At 37.7% G+C, this 25,418-nt stretch overlaps 1 protein-coding gene across 1 annotated transcript; it reads left to right on the top strand.

Moving 5' to 3' along the window:
- The first annotated feature begins 880 nt into the window (after nt 1-880).
- Nucleotides 881-25,397, top strand: capn1 (calpain 1). The gene is made up of 22 exons (XM_042726751.1): nt 881-1,089; nt 5,881-6,337; nt 7,263-7,332; nt 8,672-8,790; nt 14,227-14,360; nt 14,443-14,611; nt 15,857-15,940; nt 16,222-16,307; nt 16,402-16,476; nt 17,829-17,989; nt 18,073-18,233; nt 18,333-18,344; nt 19,417-19,628; nt 20,710-20,749; nt 21,145-21,210; nt 21,298-21,355; nt 21,737-21,801; nt 22,020-22,088; nt 23,192-23,270; nt 23,351-23,467; nt 24,303-24,361; nt 24,541-25,397. Exons 2-22 carry the CDS (start codon nt 6,086-6,088, stop codon nt 24,565-24,567), a joined length of 2,115 nt encoding a protein of 704 aa, XP_042582685.1. The 5' UTR covers nt 881-1,089; nt 5,881-6,085; the 3' UTR covers nt 24,568-25,397.
- The last annotated feature ends 21 nt before the right edge of the window (nt 25,398-25,418 follow it).

The raw sequence follows: 25,418 nt of genomic DNA, 5'->3' as shown, positions 1-25,418 counted from the left end.
AAATTACTGACCAGTAGTGTATATTGTTATTACAAAATATTTATATTTTAAAAACATAGCTTCTTTTTTTTTTACTTTTTTTTTTTTTTTACTTTTTATTCATCAAAGTATCCTAAAAAAAGTATCACATGTTCTGAAAAAATATTAAGCAGCAGAACTGTTTCCAACTTTGATAATGAATCATCATATTAGAATGATTTCTAAAGGATCATGTGATAATGATCCTAAAAATTCAGCTTTGCATCACAGAAAATAAATGATAATTTAAAGAATAATAAATTTAAAAACAATTATTTTAAATTGTAATAATATATCACATTACATTTTTTTTCTGTATTTTTGATCAAATAAATGCAGGCTTGATGAGCAGAAGAAACTTCTTTCAAAAACACTGAAAATAGTAATGTTTCCAAACTTTTGGTCTGTACTGTGTATATTATTATTATTATCAGTTTTAGCTTTGGTACATCAAGGTAAACGGAATTAAACTGGAAAAAAAAGTTTCCTGGGTAACTAGCTGAATTAATTATTTTATATAGGCTATCTAATTTTTATATATCATATATTTCAGTTAACGTTTAACCATAAACGAGAAATTTTGGCTTCTGGCCTGGGAAAATGGTTTTATTAAGGGATGCGTTTGCCATGTTCTGCCTCAGGGTGGCGGTCTTTCTAACTGTGAAAAAAAAAACATCTTTATACATTGGTTATACATTTTACATTGTTAAAACGAATATTATATCTATATTAAAATATAATATTATAACATTTTTTTTCTTGTTTTATGTTTTAGTTTGCTTAGCGTTTTCGTTTTGTTGCGTCGCGTCGAACGCGTAACTTCGCTCTTTGATTGGTCCACTGGATGCCGCACGCGTCCATCCCCAACTCCGAGACGCGTCGCGTTTATCACGCATTGCGCAGACGTGTCTCGGATCCGCTGGGCGTTCGTGCTGCTGGTGGGGCAAAATCAGCAGCAAGACTCTAAACTACACGAGCTCCAGATGTTCAGAGGCTCGAGCGACAGTCAGAACCTCTGGAGTTAATAATCTGTGCGCATACTCGGAAGTGCGCTGCAAATCAAGACGCGAGGTAAGTCTGAACACTTTGGACTTTTCTGCATCCGTGCGAACGACACTTTGTTTCGCTTTTGTACCTTCACTCCTGTCTTGTTCACAACACACACGTTTCACGTAAAGGTTGTATTTTAGAATAAACTCTTCATCAGTCAAAAGTCTTAACATCTTTTAACTTTTAAAACGTCAGGAGGCGTGTGAACTTCATTTCCTTGTTTTGCAGTTTCTGACCATCAGTAGCTCTCGTATCGTTCGCATGCATGCATCGCTGTTATAAACTGCTAAAACATTCAGTAACATGTTTAGTGCGTGTGAATGCATGCAGCTGAATCCGTTTCTGCTCTTTGTTTACATCTAGATTGAATTCACTTTGACTTCTCCATAGCATCTGAATAGTGTGGGGCTGAATGCATGCATGCATGGCTATTAAAAGCATTTTAAACACACACAGACACACATGGTCAGCTGTTGTGGTCAGGGTGGGTTTACTGAATGACACGTGAAGTGATAAAAGCAAGGGCTGTTTCACCACATAACCCTATTATTTCTTATCTAAAATCCACACCCAGGCCACCAAGGAAAAACGGGCAGTGTTACTCCCAAATATGACCGTCCTTGCTAGAGGAACCACCATCCTACAATATAAAAACATCTATAGTTATTTTTAAAAATAAATAGAATTTTTTTTTTTATTATTATTTATTTTTACATTTTGTTTCCACTGACCCCCCCAGTTTGAACCCCCCAGGACCCTTTCCTTTTGGCTCTTGCACTTTATGCTGCTTTGTATTAAAATCACATCACACCTGGATGTAACCCGAGACTGCGCTGCACGCAGAAGTGTTATTCTGCAACTGTTGACGTGATCGTATCACAGCAGAGACTAAAGCAGTATTTCTATGGGTGTAAGCACCACTGTTTACATAAGGAAGAGTAGACATGTGCCATGGCTTGCAGGAGTCAAAAGAGTGTCACTGTATGTATATAACAGTGAGAAGTGCAGTGGCTGTTGAGGGTGTTGTCTGTGAATTCTCTGAGTGACAGTCCACCACGCCCAGAAATACGGGAAAATCCCACCTGTAGGCTACACTGACCTGACCTCACGAAAAAACCCACACTAGGAAAGAGTGCAGAGTTAGTAGTTGCAAACTGGAATATTTTTTAAAAGAATTCAGGTTAGTTGTTAAGTGTAGCCTAACTTTTGATCAGTTTTTAATTTAAGTGTATAATACATTTTTGCACCAATAATTGCACCAAACAGAATTGCAAAATTATTTTTGACTAATATATAATATGTACGCACAAATAAATGTAAGGTGTGTATATTCAGTTCTATTCTATTCAGCACACATTATATAATGTAGCTGGTGTTCTGGTATCGGTTTGAGGTCTTGTGGAACACATTTTCCCTCGAGCGATTTCTCACTAGTCTTTTTCTCAGTGTGTGAACATCTCGAGGCTCTCTGTGATTGGTCGACGGCATCTGTTCAAAAGACTGAGGTTTCGTGAGATGGGTCTTTACTTGTTTTTCATTAGTCATCTCTCACCAGCCCATCCTTCACCACAGAGCTAGGAAACTGATGTTCACACCCCCACCAGAGACAAATTCAGTATTTATTTTGGTATTATTGTGAGCTTCTGTCTAATAAAGTCAGGCCTGAGTGGCCTTAACAAGAGAAACGGAGGATAACGTGACCATATGTGACCATGGACCACAAAACCAGTCATAAGGGTCAATTTATTTGAAATTGAGATTTATACATCATCTGAGAGCTGAATAAATAAAAACAAATTTAAATTTACCCAAATCATGTTATTATCAAACAATATTACAAAGAGAAATATTGAGAAAATCATCTTTAAAGTTGCCCAAATTATGTTCTTAGCAATGCATATTACTAATCAAAATTTACAAAATATCTTCATGGAACATGATTTTTTCTTAAAAAAAAATCATATAACCCAAACAAATTACAGTTGGCAATATCCTAATGATTTTTGGCATAAAAGAAAATGTTTTGACCCATACAATGTATTGTTGGCTATTGCTACAAATATACCTGAGCTACTTATGACTGCTCTTGTGCTCCAGGGTCACATATATATTTTTAATGAGGGTGGATTTGTGGGGTTAATGTAAGAGTGAAGCTCATGAAAACTGTCAAGAAACGCCCAGAACTGCATTTTCCAAAATCATTGTATCATAGACTGGAATAGTCTCTACAGTCTACGTAAGCTTATGATGTTTTTGGGAAATGCAACTCTGGATATATATATACGCCAAAAATATAAATAATTTTCTCTATTTCTCTTTTCCATTGTGTGTGTCATTATTTCTGTGCAATGTACACTGAGAAAAAAAAAAGAAAAAAAATCCCCTCTAGACCCGATGTTTACTCAGAAATTGCCAGCAAAAAAAAAGTGTGAAAAAAAGGTGACATGACATACAGCCAAGTGTGGTGACCCATACTCGGAATTCATGCTCTGGTTTTAACCCATCCAAAGTGCACACACACCGTGAACACACACACACACTGTGAACACACACACACCCGGAGCAGTGGGTATCATTTATGCTGCGGTGCCCGGAGAGCAGTTTAGGGTTCAGTGCCTTGCTCAAGGACACCTCAGTCGTGGTATTGAAGGTGGAGACAGCGCTGTACGTTCACTCCACTCACCTACGACTTCCCCACAAAATGGATTACAAAAAATAGATGTGCAATTTTGAATGAGAAAGACAAATACTGTTTTCTCGTGAAACAGTCTAAAAAGCATTGTTTTATTAACTATTAAAATTATTTTTAGTGTTTAAATTTCCCCCTCAAATTCTCATTATTGTAGCGCTAAACACACACACACACACACACACACATATATATATATATATATAAAATTTTGTCTCAATTGTGATAGATAGATAGAAAGAAAGAACCTGGGCCTTTTTACATGAGAATATATTTCATATGCATTGCTGTAACTATTCATGTTATTTATGAGTCCTCTGTAAATCACAGCGCTCATTTACTCTGCTGGATGTTTTCTGGGAGATGGCTGGAGATTTGCCGTGAGGTTTTGACATCCATTCTTATCCTGAGATGAGCAGGAGACGTTCAGAAAGAGCTGGTGTGCACAACTCAAACAACCCACGAAATGAAAACAAAGAAACTCCCTCCCTAGAAAGTCATAGCTAAAGCCCTGAAGCAACATTTAAAAAGGCCTCCTCCTGTCTTTTAGCGCAGATGCATTCATGTTAAGTCACAGTTGAAGCCCGGAACGCTCTATTTGTCGTGCTGGCAAACATCCACACATGCGTCTGCAGTTTAATACAGTCTTGGCAGCGAGTCTGTGTCTTTCCATGAATCTCACGCACCACACCCTTCCACTGCTCTACTTTCTCTCGATTGTTTGAATGACACTCATGTCAGTGTGTTCACAACCACAGTTTCCAGAAAACGACAACAAATGATACGAGTAAGATGATGAGCCGACAGCATTTCAGTCAAACTAATAACATGTAGTTTAGAATTAAAGACTCAGCCCTACATATGAACAAAGAGCACAGATTATAGGCTAATATTTGTTTATGGTTTAACAAACAAAGATGGAGTGAATCAGAACGGTGACTAAGCAGTGCTTAGTTCCTCGGGTTTACAGCAGTGTGAGAATGAGCAGAGGAGGGGGAAGTCTTTAAACAGGTTTAACAAGCTCACGGGGGAAAGAGAGGTTGCTTATTCACTGTATTGGATGCATACTTGCAAGATGAAGTGGAGTTTGTTTCTTCATCAGATTTGGAGAAATGTAGCATTCCATCACTTGCTCACTAATGGATACTCTGCAGTGAATGGGTGCCGTCAGAATGAGAGTCCAAACAGCTGATAAAAACATCACAATAATCCACACACCTCCAGTCCATCAGTTAATGTCTTGAGAAGCGAAAACTGCGCGCTTGTAATAAACAAATCCATCATTGAGATGTTTTCAGGTTGTGACAGCAGATCTCAGGCTTTGTTTGAAATGAATGCGAGTTTATTTAGCCACATATTTAAGCACTGTGTAGTCGGTGTCCTGTGGGAAACGTTCTTATGTTGAAACTGTGAAAATAAAACTCCACTTGAAAGCATAGTTCACACAAAAATCAAAACTCAAAACTATTTCCTCACCCTAAAGTTGTTCTAAACCTGTGGGAGTTTCCTTCTCCTGCTGAACACAAAAGAACTTTGCCTTTAACCATGAAATACGGGGATCAGTTTGACCTGAAAACATCATTTTCATAATAGAAAAATCGTATGCATATTTCACAACACATCACTGTTGACATTTAGCAGGCATATTCAGGACCTTAAATGAGAAAAAGTCACAAAATTAAAGAAATAAATAACAGTTTTTTCCAACAACTTAAAAATCAGGATGGGTCAAATTGACTCATATCTTAATATAAGAGTTAACTCCTGACTTTCAAGGTTGGAAACGTCAAATAAAGAATGATGCACGAAAATAATTGATATTGAACATTTTATAATTGCATATTTTTTCTGTATTATTTAGTTTGTGTGCATTTTGTGCCCTGTCAATTTACAATAGTGTTGACACATTTAACTGTTGACCCATCACATTCTGTGAGTGCACAAGAGTTATAAAATACATAAAGCATCACTAAACTAAACATAACCTTTCTTCTTTATATTGTTGCATTAGTGCCAATGTTCTGCTTGTCCCAGTCAGACAGCAAAAACAATGGAAAGAAATGTGAAGTTGTTTATTTTATAATAACGAAGTTCATTTAAAGACTCGTTCTTCTCTTTTCCAGGACTTCTGAACCAGATCTTTATTGGCAGCTGACTGAATGAATGATATCCAGCATTATCTCCCCCTCTGATTCAGAAGTTACATATTCATTCTACTCGTCATTTCCTGTGTTGTGATTGGCTCGTCTCTTCCCCTCCCTCCGTTCTCATTGGCCATCTGGGATTACATCATCTGTTAGTGGCAGTCCGAGTAAAGCAGGTGAAAACATGGAGCCCATTTACGCCACAGGGATGGCCGCGAAGCTGCGGAGTCAGTGGGACCGGGATGCGGGTTTGGGTCAGAACCACAACGCTGTAAAGTTCCTGGGCCAGGATTACGAGTCACTGAAGGCCCAGTGCCAACAGACCAGGTCCCTGTTTGAGGACCATCTGTTCCCAGCCAGCGCTTCTTCACTGGGATTCAATGAGCTGGGTCCACGATCCTCCAAGACGCATGGTGTGCGGTGGATGAGACCGACGGTGAGCTGACCGTGAGGGGCGTGAGGGTCAGATGGGCTTGTCTTGCATTTGTTTAGTAAATACTACTTCCTTCATGCTCCATCACTGCTTGCTGTTCCTCTCGTTCTCTTCCATTTGCTGCATTTATAGGAATAGTTAACCTAAAAATGAAAATGTACGCACCCTTGGGTCATCCAAGATGTAGATGAGTTTGTTTCTTCATCAGATTTGGAGAAATATAGCATTGCATCACTTGCACAGCAATGGATCCTCTGCAGTGAATGGGTGCCGTCAGAATGAGAGAATGAGAGTCCAAACTGACGGCACCCATTCACTGCAGAGCATGCATTGCTGTGCAAGTGATGCAATGCTGTATTTCTCCAAATCCGTTCTAATGAAGAAACACCATCAGGCCATCCAAGATGTAGATGAGTTTGCGTAAATTGTCATTTTTGGGTGAGCTGTTTCTTTACTAAAGCTTCACCTCAGTCATCACATATGTTCACACGTTCCCTAGTTTAACCTTTCGCTCTGCTTTTTACACTCTGAACACATTTGTACGCACTGCTGCGTGTGTCAGGTCACCTCTACTGTCGACGTCCCGCAGGATTTCATGGCTTCTAGTGAGTACATTAATGCATGGCTTTATATAACTACATCTCTCGTGCTGTTGCTATGGGATGCTCAAGAGCCGAAATAATTTGTCAGGAAAAATGGCTACTCATTATACATTCATCCATCCTGCCTTTATAAACTAGACATGACTTTGAATCTGAATGACATACTCAGTGTCTTCACACTCGCCACTGACAAACATGATGCAGATGTTGAAAGCAGACTAGAATATATGTGTGTGTGTGTGTGTGTTTGAATGAGAGACACAGTGCTGTGCATCATCTCCTTCTGAAAATGCAAGTCTAATTTAGCGTCACACGTGTGTTTGCAGGAGATTTGTACGCGTCCCCAGTTCATCGTGGACGGAGCGACTCGTACCGACATCTGTCAGGGAGCTCTGGGTGAGTCTGTCTGCGTCATCATCAGGGACGAGGACTTTACCTCAAACAACCCTGATGTTACCACACTACAACCTCAACCAGCTGCTCATTTACTAGAGCAGTGAACAACAGACTGTCAGACAGATTTCAGTTTAAAGTCAAAAGGTGGGGTCGGTAAAGTTTCTGAAAGAGGTTTTTATTTTATTTTCACCAAGGCTGCATTAACTTGATCAAAAATACAGTAAAACAGTAATACTGTGAAATATTATTGCAATTTAAAGTAAGTGTTTTCTGTTTGAATATTATTTGTTAAAATGCAATTTATTCCTGTGATCAAAGCATCATTACTCCAGTCTTCAGAGTCACATGATCCTTCAGAAATCATTCTAATATGCTGATTTGCTGCTCAACAAAGATTTATTATTATTATCAGTGTTGAAAACAGTTGTGCTGCTTCATATTTTTGTGGAAACCAGAATACTTTTTTTTAGGATTTTTTGATGAAAGTTAAATGTAATGCATTCTTTAATTTCTTTACATTTTTTTTTTACAGAGTACACATATTCATGCATGCACAATATTTGAAAAAAGTGCATTTGAATGCACTAACTGAAATAAAATTAACTTAATTAAAGCATTAAAGCACTTGGAAACTGTATAGTAAAAATAAAGTGTGCCATCTGGTGTGTGGTGTATTTCAAGACACTGACACATTCAAAGCTATAGTAAAGTACAGTGATGTTTACTTTAAACACAGCGCCTTGTTCATAATTAAAGCTCTGAGCCTGAGGTCATTAAATAAAGAGCTGATGTCTCACAGCGGAGCCGCTAATGCATTATGATGACATCATAAAAGGGTACAGCGTTTAAACATGTAAAACCGCGAGGAAGCGCCGTGATTGGTCAGGATGTGTGTGGTGGGCCAGTGACTGCTGTCGTGCTTTTAAAAGCTTTAGTATGGAAACCAAATGACTGACTGTCCCTCTTTTGTATCTGGTTTGTTTGGGTCTGGTGGCTATTTAAAGTTATTTACACATTCTCTTCGATGCAGTGCGTCAGATCATCTTCCAACAGCAGATGTGCTGTTTGGGGTAATAAATTGTCATGTTAAATGAATCTCAGAGACTGTGGCATGGAGATGTAAAAATGAATAAATACAGAAAGGAATGATGGATAGGTGTTTAATACACTTTAATACACTAAAAACCATTTGTTGGTTTGTTTAATTCAATCTTGTCGTCCAAGATTTTACAGTTGTTTTCAATGACAGGTTCTTTGATCTTCTGGAATATGTTTTGTATCACATCTCTTGTCTGCACTAAATCTCATCTGTTCATGATCTGTGGTCTGTTTTCCTCAGGGGACTGTTGGTTGCTGGCGGCCATTGCGTCTCTGACTCTAAACGATGACCTCCTGCACCGCGTGGTGCCACACGGCCAGAGCTTTGACGGCGGATACGTGGGAATATTTCACTTTCAGGTGCGTCAAGGTGACAAACGCTAGAACGCGAGCACAGGTCTAGGTCTGACAGTGAGAGAGTATAGTTTTATACTACGGGGCTCGCAAAATCGCTAGCCTGACATCCCGGGGCAATTGTGTTTTCCAGTCAGGCTACCAAAATGTATCACCACTCTGCCCGACGGGCTCTAAAATGCAGATCTCCCGCGGGCCATTAAAAACTACTACATTTACATTTAATCATTTAGCAGACGCTTTTATCCAAAGCGACTTACAAATGAGAACAATAGAAACAATCAGATCAACAAGAGAACAACAACGGTATACAAGTGCTATGACAAGTCTCAGTTAGTCTAGTACAGAACACGTAGCCAGGGTTTTTTTTTTTTAAGAATATGATAGACAAGAAAAGAAAAGGTAAGTACTAGTATTAGTTTAGTTAGTTGTGCATGCATGAATTGTGCATGCATGAAGTATTAGTTTAGAACTAATAATCTTTCAGTGAACAGTTCCAAAAAGAACCATTCTTGGTTCCCCAAAGAAGCTTTCTGTGAACCGTTCCAAAAAGAACCATTTTTGGTTCCCCAAAGAAGCTTTCCGTGAACAGTTCCAAAAAGAACCATTTTTGGTTCCCCAAAGAAGCTTTCAGTGAACAGTTCCAAAAAGAACCATTTTTGGTTCCCCAAAGAAGCTTTCTGTGAACAGTTCCAAAAAGAACCATTTCTGGTTCCCCAAAGAAGCTTTCAGTGAACAGTTCCAAAAAGAATCATTTCTGGTTCCCCAAAGAAGCTTTCAGTGAACAGTTCCAAAAAGAACCATTTCTGGTTCCCCAAAGAAGCTTTCAGTGAACAGTTCCAAAAAGAACCATTTTTGGTTCCCCAAAGAAGCTTTCCGTGAACAGTTCCAAAAAGAACCATTTTTTGGTTCCCCAAAGAAGCTTTCCGTGAACAGTTCCAAAAAGAACCATTTCTGGTTCCCCAAAGAATCTTTTAGTGAACAGTTACAAAAAGAACAATTTTTTGGTTCCCCAAAGAAGCTTTCCATGAACAGTTCCAAAAAGAACCGTTTCTGGTTCCCCAAAGAAGCTTTCAGTGAACAGTTCCAAAAAGAACCGTTTCTGGTTCCCCAAAGAAGCTTTCAGTGAACAGTTCCAAAAAGAACCATTTCTGGTTCCCCAAAGAAGCTTTCAGTGAACAGTTCCAAAAAGAACCGTTTCTGGTTCCCCAAAGAAGCTTTTAGTGAACAGTTCCAAAAAGAACAATTTTTTTGGTTCCCCAAAGAAGCTTTCAGTGAACAGTTCCAAAAAGAACCATTTCTGGTTCCCCAAAGAAGCTTTCAGTGAACAGTTCCAAAAAGAACCATTTCTGGTTCCCCAAAGAAGCTTTCAGTGAACAGTTCCAAAAAGAACCATTTCTGCTTCCCCAAAGAAGCTTTCAGTGAACAGTTCCAAAAAGAACAATTTTTTGGTTCCCCAAAGAAGCTTTCCATGAACAGTTCCAAAAAGAACCATTTCTGGTTCCCCAAAGAAGCTTTCAGTGAACAGTTCCAAAAAGAACCATTTCTGGTTCCCCAAAGAAGCTTTCCATGAATAGTTCCAAAAAGAACCATTTCTGGTTCCCCAAAGAATCTTTTAGTGAACAGTTCCAAAAAGAACAATTTTTTGGTTCCCCAAAGAATCTTTTAGTGAACAGTTCCAAAAAGAACCATTTCTGGTTCCCCAAAGAAGCTTTCAGTGAACAGTTCCAAAAAGAACCATTTCTGGTTCCCCAAAGAAGCTTTCAGTGAACAGTTCCAAAAAGAACAATTTTTTGGTTCCCCAAAGAAGCTTTCAGTGAACAGTTCCAAAAAGAACCATTTCTGGTTCCCCAAAGAAGCTTTCCATGAACAGTTCCAAAAAGAACCATTTTTGGTTCCCCAAAGAATCTTTTAGTGAACAGTTCCAAAAAGAACCATTTCTGGTTCCCCAAAGAATCTTTTAGTGAACAGTTCCAAAAAGAACCATTTCTGGTTCCCCAAAGAATCTTTCCATGAACAGTTCCAAAAAGAACCATTTTTGGTTCCCCAAAGAAGCTTTCAGTGAACAGTTCCAAAAGAACAATTTTTTGGTTCCCCAAAGAAGCTTTCCATGAACAGTTCCAAAAAAGAACCATTTTTTGGTTCCCCAAAGAATCTTTTAGTGAACAGTTCCAAAAAGAACCATTTTTGGTTCCCCAAAGAATCCATTAGTGAACAGTTCCAAAAAGAACCATTTCTGGTTCCCCAAATAATCAACCCATGAACAGTTCCAAAAAGAACCATTTTTGGTTCCCCAAAGAAGCTTTCAGTGAACAGTTCCAAAAGAACAATTTTTTGGTTCCCCAAAGAAGCTTTCCATGAACAGTTCCAAAAAGAACCATTTTTGGTTCCCCAAAGAATCTTTTAGTGAACAGTTCCAAAAAGAACCATTTCTGGTTCCCCAAAGAATCTTTCCATGAACAGTTCCAAAAAGAACCATTTTTGGTTCCCCAAAGAATCTTTCAGTGAACAGTTCCAAAAAGAACAATTTCTGGTTCCCCAAAGAATCTTTTAGTGAACAGTTCCAAAAAGAACAATTTCTGGTTCCCCAAAGAATCTTTTAGTGAACAGTTCCAAAAAGAACCATTTCTGGTTCCCCAAAGAATCTTTCAGTGAACAATTCCAAAAAGAACCATTTTTGGTTCCCCAAAGAATCTTTTAGTGAACAGTTCCAAAAAGAACCATTTTTGGTTCCCCAAAGAATCTTTCAGTGAACAGTTCCAAAAAGAACAATTTTTGGTTCCCCAAAGAATCTTTCAGTGAACAGTTCCAAAAAGAACAATTTCTGGTTCCCCAAAGAATCTTTTAGTGAACAGTTCCAAAAAGAACCATTTCTGGTTCCCCAAAGAATCTTTCAGTGAACAATTCCAAAAAGAACCATTTTTGGTTCCCCAAAGAAGCTTTCTGTGAACGGTTCCAAAAAAAAGAACCATTTTTTTTTCTCATTGTATTTTAAAAATTAAAAGAACCCTTTTCTAGTGTAAAGAAGCTTGGAAAGATTCCATGGATGTTAAAGGTTCTTCATGGAACCATCAATTCCAATAAACTGAAGAAGCTTTATATTTAAGACTGATAAAGTTAAGATGCAGTTGTTTCTGTGTGATTTCACCAGCGCTCATTTGTAGCTGTAAACAGTCCATGAACTTTGCTCAGTAAACACACTAGCATGAGCAGTGGTGGATGAGTATTATAAAATAGTAAAGCTCTGCTTGGAAACAGTGTAAGTCTGATCAATCTGTTCCTCATGTGGGATATTGCTAGTGTGTGTGTGTGTGTGTGTGTGTCAGTAGTGAATTATTGTGCTGATGTGTGTGTTTCTGACTCGATGAGGTAAGGGGGAGGGCAGGGCTGCTCACTGCTGTTCAAATAACCTCAGTGAAATGGCAGAGAGGATTATGGGTAATGAGGTGACATAGCATGCCAAGAATCCTTTCACAATTTGTACAGGCGGCAAATGGCAACGCAATACATCTTATCTGAGAAATACCATGACACTGAATGATTCAAATATTCATGCATCTAAGTATTTCCATATTATATTGAATGAATATCATGTTGCTACTCTGGTACTATCTGAAATAGACACTTACTGGTACTTTTTATTTGCTACTTCTGTGCAGAATAATAAGAAAGAAAGCAATGCAGTCAGAAAGGCGCACAAAAGTTCATCAAACACACACATATACACACACACAGATGCTCTACCAATACACACGTGCACTTGTGCTTCATGCATGGATGAGCGTGTGAACGAAAACAAAGGAACCAAATGTGTTCACTAATGTATCTCACACACACACACTGCATTTGTGTTTTTGCTGCTAGTTCTGAGTTCTGGCTCATCTGGTACTCATTTAGATTAAATTAGAAGCAGAAATGTCCTGAGTGGGTGTAAAAGCTAATTATGAGAGAGAGAGAGTAAATCACTGAGGGCCACAGGGAGAGACCTTCACAGACTGGAGAAATGCTTCAGTGCATTTTAAACCGTTGACGAGTGAATCTCACTTGTCTGAGTCATATTTAACTCCAAAATCACAGAGAAAATATATTTTGCATAAAGACAAATATTGCTGTTATATGACCATTTAGATGTTTAACATTGTGACATGTGCTTTCATGACAATTATTTGCATTATATGAAAGCATCAAATTCATGCTATCTTGAATGAATGACAATGTATTTTGTCACGATAGTAAAATATATATTCTTGATGCAAAATGTACATTTATACATATATTTACTTTGTATGATATTTATTTTCTATAATATACAACATATAGTTTAATATATTTATATTTTGCATTGCCTTATTTTTATATTTTAATTTTAACAATTTTTGTTCAAGGTTTTTTTCTAATATTTTATTTTGGCTTGTTTTCAGTTGCTGAAAATAATGTTTTAGCTAGTTTTAGTTAACGATAACACTGGTAAGATGATAATGTTTTTGTCATCTTTATTAGTTTATATATATAATATCTTGATTGAATTGTTTGGAGATTTCTTATTTTGCGGTGAAAAGTGATCCAGAAATGTTCTTGACCTCTGTATTATATAAATCAAATATCCTGGGAAGAAATTCCTCACAGATGTGCAGCTTGATTGATGATTTCACTGATGTCTCTCAAATCTGTCTTAAGCCTCATTTGAATGGCTCTTTACAGAAGTGCACATATAGGATGAGGGTGTGTATGTAGGGTGTGTGTGTTTGTTTGTTATTTATGGTGGATAATGTGAACGGAAATCTGCAAGTACAGGCAATTCCTGCTGCACCAATAATTTCTGTAATATATATCCATGAATAATTAATGAGGGTTCACTAACAGTAATGCTGCAGTCACATCATCTCATCATAGTTACCATAATTACAAGATGACAATTAAGAGATTGTGCTCTGTGATCCTCCTTTGGAAGTTACATGATGTGTGTGGAATTATTTCTTTCCCTCTTTATGTGTTTCTGACAAACCCAGGAAGCTTTTCACCACTAATGCAGCAAAACAAACAGCAGAGGATGTGCTTTATCTGTTTTATCTGTGCATGCATGCTATTCCTAAGAATCATACGAAGTATCTTTAACATAACAGAATGGGGTTAAATGATCAGTTATTGTAGAATATCTCCATGCTAACGGAGATTTAATCAGTATTACTGTAATCTACAAATGTGATTATTGACTGATTACAGAGCAGAAAGACAGCTGTGTTTGGGAGATATGCTGTTTGTGTGTGTGTGTGTGTGTGCCACCTGCTGGACATAAACTCTTAAAACAAACATTTCAAAAGTTGGAATGGTTCTGCAGTGGCATCACTGCAAAAATCCTCTTTTGCAACCTTTATTTTCTAGAGTGTGTGTTTGGCAGTAAAGCAGCTTTATTTTAAGGAGTGTATCTGAATATCTCTGTAGTTCTGGCAGTTCGGCGAGTGGTTGGACGTGGTGATTGACGACCGGTTGCCCGTGAAGGACGGGAAGCTGTTGTTCGTTCACTCGGCGGAGGGTGGAGAGTTCTGGAGCGCTCTGCTGGAGAAGGCCTACGCCAAGTATGATCATCCTCAACTGTACCTACGAATCTGATACAGGTTATCTGCACTTCTTTAGTCTATGTATTGCCTTGTTCGTCAGGCTGAACGGCTGTTATGAGGCTCTGTCGGGCGGCAGCACGTCTGAGGGCTTTGAGGATTTCACAGGAGGAGTCACAGAGATGTACGAGTTAAAGAAAGCACCCGCTGACCTCTTCAGCATCATCGGCCGAGCCATCGAGAGAGGATCGCTGCTGGGCTGCTCTATAGATGTGAGTCTCGCTTTCACACTCAGGGTTACAGGTGGAGACGTTTAAATTATAAAGGATTTGAAGCCTGAACTGCAGTGCCAAATGTGTTATGTGCAACACTGAGGCGCTAGAATGTTCTTCAACAGACAACCAATTAGAAGCAGCCTTATTAAATATTCTTGAGCTTTGTACAGTCACAGAAACTTTAATGGGCTGTATTTAGTTTCTGAGGAAAGCCGGCAAAATTTTGTTCAGTAATGATAAGCATGCTGTTTTTTTTTTGCTTTGTTTTTGCAGAATTACATGGACAAACTATGAACAGATCACTTATTTTATGTGTATAGCTCTTGTCCAATAGTGTAATAAGCAAATTAATAATAATTAAAAAAAAGCTGAATACCTACATATAATAATTAATTCCTAACCCAGGGTTTGGAATGAGGTGTGAAAACCTTGTTCTGTTCTTCACTGACTTTGCTTTGAATGTATTTTTGTAGTAAAAGTTTAGACACTTTAACAAGCAATCAAATGTTGTAAAGATCAGTGTTATTTTTAGTGTCATAATACATTATTAAAATGTACAGTTTGAATGACCTTTTATGTTTGTAGTTTTTAGTTTCATTTAGTAATTTTATGTGCTTTTGTAATTTTTTTTATTGTTTATTGTTATGTTATTTTTTTTTTAAATGTTACATTTCGATTGAGGTTTGTTTTTAAGTTTTAGTTGATTTGTTTTTTTTATTTAGGTGCAAAGGCAACATTTCTATTTTTCTCTACATTTTTCAGTTCATTTTAAGTTTCAAATTTTCATCTAATAATATTTAATATTATCAATAGATGTTATCAATGTTATATAATATTATCAAAGATGAATTTTTATATTCAAAATTTTAGTTTGTGATAACATGATTATTTGTTTTTGTGCTTTTTTGCCATTTTTATTAAAATGAAAAAATAAAATTCTAGTTAGCTTTTATTTTTTATTCATTTAGTTTTGGTAATTTTAGTGCTGGAACTTAAAGCCAAGTTAATTGCCAAGGCAAAATTTATATTTAGATTTTATATCAGCTTTATTTCAGATATCAAAAAAAAATATTTTCTGTAGTTGTAGTTAACAATAATGTTTACTACATTAATAATAATGTTAATGTTAAAAGGATGATTATTTTCATATTAGTGAAAATCATATTAGTTATTAACCTGTTTGTATTGGTGACGGTGATCAATATCAGTGTCTGACTGCATTATGCATCTTTTTGTCCACAAATCACCAGTAAGTTTGACATGGAGGCGGTGACCTTCAAGAAGCTGGTCAAAGGTCACGCATACTCAGTGACCGGAGTGGAAGAGGTGAGCCAGACACTTAAATACAAAGACATACTAAAACACTTACATACACATCTATCTAGCAGGTTCTAGATGCAGCATGTCTTTCTTTGAAAGTTTCCAGGGAATGTATGAATGACCTAGAAGCATCTGCCAAATGCATGAATGTTAACGTAATACGAAATCAAAATTGACTTGATTGTCTTAATAGATGTTTCTGGTCTTAGTGTGTGTGTTTAATCAATGCAAGCTATTCCAAAGAGAAATGTCTTTGTAATCAGAAATATGGATGATCTGTTGATCAGGTGGTGTACAGGGGAAACATGACAAAGCTGGTGCGCATCAGGAACCCGTGGGGTGAAGTGGAGTGGACGGGAGCCTGGAGTGACGAGTGAGAATCACACCAGTGTCCTGATCGATGCTTCATTCTTACGGTGTTGTGGTTGTTCTGATGACTGTTGTGACGTGTGTGTGTGTGTGTTCAGCTCTCGGGAATGGGAAAATGTGGACCGCTCCGTCCGGGGCAGATTACAGAACCGCAGCGAGGACGGAGAGTTCTGGTGAGTGGATCATGATCAGAGATGATCAGATGAGACCACACAAACACACACACACCTTTGCAATGACCTATAAATGCCCATAAACTCTTCTGAACAACTAAACAGCCCTAGAAACCCTCTAGCAACAAGACAAAACCATACCAACAACCTATAAATGCCCTATAAACGGTTCCTCATAAATGGACACCTTAGCAACCACATAGCGACACCCTGGAAACCACCATTCTCAGTAACTGCATAGCAATCCCCTAGAAACCACACAGAAAAGTGTAGCAACGACTTTTAAATGTCCTATAAACCATTTAAAATACAACAACATAGCAACACCCTAGCAACCACCCAACATAATGGCTACAAGTTTTGCATTGGCAAATACCACTTATTGTCCTTTAAAAAATGCAAATCTCCCTACCAACACCCTATCAAGAACCTATACATTTCCTTTAAACCATTAAGAAAATAGCAACGCCCCAGAACCATTAACAACTCAGAAAACTATAGCAACGACCAGTGAGTGCCCTATAAGCCATTCAGAACATAGCAACGCCCTAGAAACCACCTAACAACAAAACAGAACACCCTATCAACAAACCTGTGAATGCCCTGTAAACCCATTAAGAAAATAGCAACACCCTAGAAACCACCTAACAACAAAACAGAACACCCTATCAACAACCTGCGAATGCCCTGTAAACCGTTCAGAACATAGCAACGCCCTAGTAACCACCTAACAACAAAACAGAAACACCCTATCAACAACCTGCGAATGCCCTGTAAACCATTCAGAAACAACGCCCTAGAAACCACCTAACAACCAAACAGAACACCCTATCAACAACCCGTGAATGCCCTGTAAACGGTTCAGAACATAGCACGCCCTAGTAACCACCTAACAACAAAACAGAACACCCTATCAACAACCTGCGAATGCCCTGTAAACCGTTCAGAACATAGCAACGCCCTAGAAACCACCTAACAACAAAACAGAACACCCTATCAACAACCTGCGAATGCCCTGTAAAACCGTTCAGAACATAGCAACGCCTAGAAACCACCTAACAACCAAACAGCCCTATCAACAACCCGTGAATGCCCTGTAAACCGTTCAGAACATAGCAACGCCCTAGAAACCACCTAACAACAAAACAGAACACCCTATCAACAACCCGTGAATGCCCTGTAAACCGTTCAGAACATAGCAACGCCCTAGAAACCACCTAACAACAAAACAGAACACCCTATCAACAACCTGCGAATGCCCTGTAAACCGTTCAGAACATAGCAACGCCCTAGAAACCACCTAACAACCAAACAGAACATCATGTTCAACACTGGTTCTCTCTCTCTGTTAGGATGTCGTTCAGTGATTTCCTGCGTGAGTTCACTCGACTGGAAATCTGTAACCTGACGGCAGACGCGCTCCAGGCGAGTCAGGTGAAGAAGTGGAGCACGTCGCTCTATCAGGGCGAGTGGAGGAGAGGAAGCACGGCCGGCGGATGCAGGAACTTCCCAGGTACAGCAGGGGACAGGGAACGGCGGGTCAGTGGCGGGAAAACGGCCAAATCCTCATCTGCCTCTTGTTTCTATAAACCACAGCCACATTCTGGATCAACCCTCAGTTCAAGGTGACCCTAAAACACCCAGATTCTCCCGGCCAATCAGATTGCAGCTTCCTGGTGGCGCTGATGCAGAAGGACCGCAGGAAGAAGCGGAGAGAAGGACAGGACATGGAGACTATCGGATTCGCCATTTATGAGGTCAGAGAGCAGATCTCCGGTTTAACTCATCTAAAGTTGCTGTTCATGTGTTTTTGACTCCTTTTCTGATTTGTTGCTTTTTCATCTTTATTTTTGCAGGTGCCAAGAGAGGTATGATGAGAGCCACCCAGGGCCTTTTAAATCAAGTGCCATTTATTTATATATACATATGTGCTTTATAATGTACAGATTGTTTCAAACAGGCTTGTGAGAGGATTCAGACATCTTGGCAACCCATACAAAGTTGTTTAGCACTGGCAAATAGACACTACCCTAGAAACCATATAGGAACCCTAGCATCGCCTTAGAAACCACCTAAGATCCCTAGCAACGCCCTAGAAACCACTAAGAACCCTATTAACACCCTTGAAACAACATAGACCACCCTAGAAACAATTTATAAATGCCCTATAAACTGTTCAAAACACCTTAACAACCACACACAACACCATAGGAACAAACTATAAATCAGAACACCTTAGCAACTACATAGCAACACCCTGGCAACTCATACGATGACATTTTTGCAGGCAAATAGAAACTTCCCTAGAAACCACCTAGAAACCCCACAGACCACTCTAAAAACCACATAGGAACCCTAGCAACACTCAAGAAACCACCTTGAAACCCTAGCAACACCCTATGAACCATACAGACCACCCTAAAACCACCTAGGAAACCTCATAGAAATCCTAGAAACCACACAGACCATCCTAAAACCTCCTAAGAACCTTAGCAATGCCCTAGAAACCACCTAAGGACCCTAGCAACACTCTTGAAACCACACAGAAACCCTAGCAACCACATAGAAACCCTAGCAACACCCTAGAAGACCTAGAAGTGTGTTGTGCTGCTGCTGTATGTATATGTATAGTGCTGTTTACATAAAGGATAGCCTTTTAAGGACAATAAAGTTAAGTTAAGTTACCACACAGACCAGAAACACTATAAATGCCCTATAAACTGTTCCAAACACCTTAGAAACGACACGTTTGAGAGAGGCGGGGCATAGAGGACCTACAATAATGTACAGTATTTGAAAAATAATGTGTTTTTTGAACATTAAAGCATGTCAACCTGTTCTATTACGCCAAATACACAAAATAATGATCTTTAAAAAAGCATCACATGACCCCTTTAAAGCGGACATGACTCGGAGTTAATGCTGTGTGTTTGTGCTCAGTTTGTGGGGAAGTCAAGTGTTCATCTGAAGCGGGAGTTCTTCCTGACTAACGCGTCCAGCGCTCGCTCTGAGCTCTTCATTAACCTGCGGGAGGTGAGCTCACGCTTCCGGCTGCCTGCCGGCGAGTACATCATCGTACCCTCCACATTCGAGCCGCAGAAAGAGGCCGACTTCGTGCTCAGAGTTTTCTCAGAGAAACCCGCCAACTCAGAGTAAGTAGGCATGCACTGCCTGATCCAGTCAGGATTACACATGAGCTTTCTCAACAGGGTCCAAAATGTCCAAAATATACAGGATGTTAACAGGAGGTCATGGATGCTTTACTATGGACATATACATTGCATTATTTCCTCTAAATATTTACACTTTATCTTGCATGCATAATAGTATTATTTTGCCATTTTAACCATTGCATATGTGCAGCAAATGGCGTAGTTCATTCCGCCACTCAAAGCATCACTCATTATTATTTGCACTATTGCATTGCATACATTTTGTTTTGCAGCCCTGCAAGAATGTGTTGTCACATTAAATTCTAGTTGCAAAACTTTTTCAGTGCTTTTTATTTGTTGAGGATATATTCCCAAAGTGGCATTTATTTAACAGACTATTTGTATCTCTGTTTGGGGGGAAAATAGACTATTGGTCTTACTCATCAAATGAAACTATTATTCTGCAATTCCTAAAGGAGTTATTGGTCAGATGATTAGCATCTCTTTTCTGTTGTTGTATTTACTTACAAAAACAGTTTTACTAACTTAGCTTCTGCTTAGAATGAACTTTTATGTTGCACATTCTAATGGCGAATGAATTGAGTGAATATAATATGAATATATTTTAAATGTAAATTTTAAATATTTTAAAATATATACTTTTTATCCTAATGAAAATTGTATTATTTAGCAGTTTTAACCATTGCACCAAAGTTGCAAAAATTTAATGCAAAAATAAATCAATAAGATTAATAAAAACAACCACCTTTTGGCTTCCTGACAAAATTTAAATTGACCAAAATTTATATTGATCTGATTTGAATTGCATAAACTATTTTGTCAGGAAAACCCCCCAGAAAACTAAACAAAACTAAACCATCATTTTGCAATTACTGACCATCTGACCTCATTATCTCTTTTCTTTTGTATCATTTACTTAGTAAAAAATTTTTTTGTAGAATCGATGCTGCTGAGCATTAATTCTGGGCCTTGTTAATTAAATAGTGCCATTATTGTGCTTGTTCTAATGCTGAAACACTTATTCTCTGGCTGATATTGTAATTCTCTTTGTGTCCTTCAGAGAAATGGATGATAAAGTCATAGCTGATATTCCAGAAGAGGTGAGATAATCAGATTGAGACACATTTCTATTGTTCAGCAAGAAGATAAGAGCGACTGCACTGTATTTAAAATAAATTGTGTTAAAGGGTGTTATTCAGCACCACACACAGTTGTATTCTCAAAACATGTCCTACTACAATATATAAATATAAATATATATATATATATATATATATATATATATATATATATATATATATATATATATATATATATATATATATACATTGTATAATAAAGTTTAGTAAAGCAAATTCAGGTTAATAGATGGTTTCTAATGGATTAATGGATCATGCAAGACTGCAGTGTATATAAGTATACATTTATTTATGCATAAATAAATGTAAATATAAATATACATTTAAGTATTTTGTCTTTCTCTCGATTGCTTTAGCAACGTCTGGACGAGAGTCAGATTGACGCCGGGTTCAAGAGTCTCTTCAGACAGCTGGCTGGAGCGGTGAGAGACTGACGACACACCGCTGTGTGCACACATGAAACATTACAATGCATTTATATGTTAATCATGTGGGAGTATGTTTTCTAGGACATGGAGATCAGCACGACGGAGCTGCAGACCATCCTGAACAGAATCATCGCCAAACGTGAGATCTTCATGATTCAGTAGCTCCGTTTCAAACCCTACACGTCTACACAGGCTGCTCACTTCTAAGACAGCATCCTACTAGTTAAATCCTACAGAATCTATGCTATATACACTTCCGTAGAAGCCACAAGTCAGTTGCCTCGCTCTTGCTACACTGTCAGATTATTTGTGTATTTGCATCTGAATACTTAGCAATACACATGTAGGTATTGACTGTAAGTCATACTTTTGTATTTTAGATTCAGTTATGTTTCATGGGATGAGAACTTCTGAACATTTTGACATTTAAACGAAGTGTCAGACAGATCACACACTTCAAGGAAAAGAAAGCGATTCAATCTGAGAACTCAAAGTCTCTGTTGTGTGTCTTTATGCACAGATAAAGATTTAAAGACGGACGGGTTTGGTAAGGAGTCGTGCCGAAGCATGATCAACCTCATGGACGTATCCTTTCCACGCGATCAGCTTTAAAAATATTCCGTCTGATAATGCAGACATCACTTAACGCAACTCATCTAATAAATACTGCTCATCACCAGATACACTGACACTGCAGTGTTAAAATCTCAAGTCTGCTTGTTCACGTCAATCATTCGCTCTTTGTGTCTCTTACACTTCAGACTGTATTTCTCTTGCTCTGATTGTCCTTGACATGTTTGCAGACGGACGGCAGCGGGAAGCTCGGACTCACAGAGTTTCACGTGTTGTGGGAAAAGATTAAACGCTACCTGGTGAGATGATATTATTATTCATGTTTTTCAAAGGCGGTCTTTAGTGAAGGCTCTTCTGATGGGTTAACTCAACACATTTACATATCAACACCTATTCAGTACAGCAGCTTGACCCGGACAGTACTACTTATTTCACATGAAAACGTTAGCCAGTCATAACAGAGCTCATTTACATACAGAAGTATTAAAAGTGCAGCAGAAAAAGAAGCATGTTTATTTCTGAGAGAAGATGAAAGGTTGTTTCATAAAGCAGAGAGTTCCGGTCCTTGATTCTGATTGGCTGAGCCAAGTTCAAAGCTGTTTTAAATTACTCTTCAAACATACACCTTTGTTTACTTCTGTGTGTTGCTCGGCAACCACTTTGTTGGAACCACAAATGTTTCTGAGGAACTACTTTGTTTGGTGGAAGAATACTGTTTTTAATATCATTACACTTTATTTGCTCTGTTTTATTCTGTGAAACCTTACTAGGTGTATGAAATAACTGTTTTATAAAAGCAATAATCCCCGTATCCGTGGTCCGTGGTTTACAGTGAATATAAATTCATAAAAGCTATATAGAAAAATTCACTGTAAACCACGGCTTCACGGGGATTATTGCTTTTATAAACAACCGGTGTTATAGTTAAGTAAAAATAAAACCATAAATTCATTACTTAAAATAAATTCATAAAAGCTATATAGACCTTTTTTCTTTTAAATTACTAAAACTATCTAAGAGTGAAAGGATAATATAAAAGTAGCATTCAAAATATGAATAAAAACTATAATAGTAACTAATATAGCAGTGTGAATAGCTTAGTTACTGTTTCTGGTGCAGGAAACCTTGACTAAAAGAAAAAAAAAAATTAAGAACACATAAAATATAGTAATGAAGTCATGAAAAAGAAGTTATATCGCCACATTATGATGAATTTTGCCTGAAGCAACTAAACAAACAGACACACGTGACATTTTAATTCAAGATTACAAACATTTTTATAATAAATACAAATAAATGAATGGATGAATTGTGTGCAGTCCATGGTTTGAAGACGATTGCATGAAGAAATTAGAAACTGTCAGTTCTGATTGCATGGTTTCTCATTTGCATATGTTTACAGCAAATCTTCAGAGACCATGACGTGGATAAATCAGGCACTATGAGCTCTTATGAGATGAGAAGAGCTCTGGAAGCAGCAGGTACGCCGTCTCAAACTCTCATCTGGTCTGTTTTGATTCACCTCTGTGTCCTGACTCTCTCTTCGTCCCTTGTTCTCCAGGCTTTAAGCTCAACAATCATTTATTCCAGCTGATCATCCTTCGGTACACAGAGGAAGATCTGTCTGTGGATTTCGACAACTTTGTCACCTGTTTAGTGCGACTGGAAACCATGTTCAGTGAGTCGATACATCAAGACCATAGGATTTAAAAAGTGTCGCAGTTTTTCATTTTAAAATTTTACTTTTTTGTAATTTAATATTGCACAAATATAATATAGAATGTATATTTTTTTTAAATGTATACACTACCATTCAAACGTTTAGGGTCGCTAATATTTAGTTTGATTGCATAATTGCTGTTAATAGTGTTAATTATCTGTTTAAGTCTTTTATTGATTTTTCCGAACATTTCTGCCGTATGCACATAAACTGATAAGCTTCTACTAAATATTGTAAAAACTTAAGTGCTATGCAAATAAACTTGAAAAAAACTTTAATATTTTTAATACTAATATTTGCAAGGATGCATAAAATTGATCAAAATATAATGTTACATTTCTATTTCAAATGAATGCTGTTCTTTTGAACATCATTTATAAAGTAATCTCTCTTCTTAAAAGAATCCGGAAAATAAAAATATATCAGTTTCCACAAAGATGTTGAGCAGCTAATAGTCATAGCACTTGTTTTAAATGATATTATTTCACAATATAATTTTTTTTTTAAATGCATTTTTGTTTACATAAATGCAGCTTTGGTGAGATGTCTTTCAAAAACATCAAAAGGAAACTTTAACGACCCCAAACCTTTGAACTGAAGTGAATAGAGAATTAATGTAATTAGGTATTTTGATGTTACTGACAGAAAAGTTGGATGTAGATGTATTTATGCATTAAGCGTGCCACCATAACATGAACATAATATGAACATGCACAATCTTTTTTTAAGTACAGTGATTCTGACCTGACATGAGCTTTCAGGACAGTCTGACTGACGCGTGTGTTTTTTACAGAGACTTTCAAGACGCTGGACACAGACGCTGATGGATTCATATCACTCACGTTCTTTCAGGTTTCACTTCAGTTCACTTACATGAACACTTCAACACACTGCAAACACACACACACACACACAAACACATGTAGAGAGATGAATTGGTCATGTTTAGTTAACCTCATGTGAAGAACATGTCTGCTTCAAAGACCAGTCAGGCAGATGCATTCTATAAATTATCTTTCTCTGTGTTGCAGTGGATTTCTCTCACCATGTTTGCCTGAAATGGACAGATTTTCGCCGTTCGTCTGCTCTCTCTTCTGTAGTCCTGTCCTCTGAAGAGTGCCTTAATTTCTACACTTCTGTAATGCCTTTCTATGGAATAAACAGCCTTTATAAAATTCGTTTACACAGTCTACATGCAAAACACTGTGCCAAACGCATTTCTGATGCCAAGAGAAAAACATTTACAGTATGTTTTTATCATTCCCGGATCGAGCTGCATGTATTTCTCCAGAAGAAACTTGTTCACACTTTCTGTGCCAAATGAATCATTGCCGGTTTCAATCATTCTTAATTTTTATCACTATTTTATGATTATGAGCTGCATATCTTTCAGTGAATGCCACATTTGAATGTTGTATGTTTAAAGACCTCTGTATTAGAAATGCATGTGCCGATGCGCTGATGATACTGTCGTTCGAACCCAGCTTCACTTGCTGAAGGGGATTTGGGTTGGACTGAATTTCATGCATGCAGCTGTTTTATGGGACAAACTGTTTGAGATGTGCTGAAAAACCAAAGGATCTTTTAACAAGCGAAAAGAGATGCCATATGCATTCCTCTAGTTCTGTTTATATGAACAATGCAAAACATCAATTTAATACAATCTAGACAGGAGCAACAGAACTGGGAACAGATTCAATCTGATTTTAATACGCAGAACCATGAGATTTAACAAGACAGCACTTTTTTTTTTAATAGAAAGATGTATATGAAAGGTGGAGGATATTATTTTTTCCCCCAATGCCAAGCAAAATGCTTTACATGATGTTGTTTTTTCACTGTTGATTCATTTATGTGGGTTTTCAATAAACTTTCTTTTAAAGTAAAACTTTTTTTGGGGTTCAAGTTC

The sequence above is a fragment of the Cyprinus carpio genome, chromosome B7, assembly GCF_018340385.1.
Source record: "Cyprinus carpio isolate SPL01 chromosome B7, ASM1834038v1, whole genome shotgun sequence".
NCBI classification, from domain to species: domain Eukaryota; kingdom Metazoa; phylum Chordata; class Actinopteri; order Cypriniformes; family Cyprinidae; genus Cyprinus; species Cyprinus carpio.
This window is presented reverse-complemented; position numbering and strand designations above follow the sequence as displayed.

Bases quoted from the DNA above. Each gene is read 5' to 3' on its own strand.
- capn1 (XM_042726751.1), top strand. From the start codon at position 6,086: ATGGAGCCCATTTACGCCACAGGGATGGCCGCGAAGCTGCGGAGTCAG. The intron at 8,791-14,226 runs GTGCGTCAAGGT...ATATCTCTGTAG, and splicing joins TGGGAATATTTCACTTTCAG to TTCTGGCAGTTCGGCGAGTG. The intron at 21,356-21,736 runs GTGAGATCTTCA...CTTTATGCACAG, and splicing joins GAACAGAATCATCGCCAAAC to ATAAAGATTTAAAGACGGAC.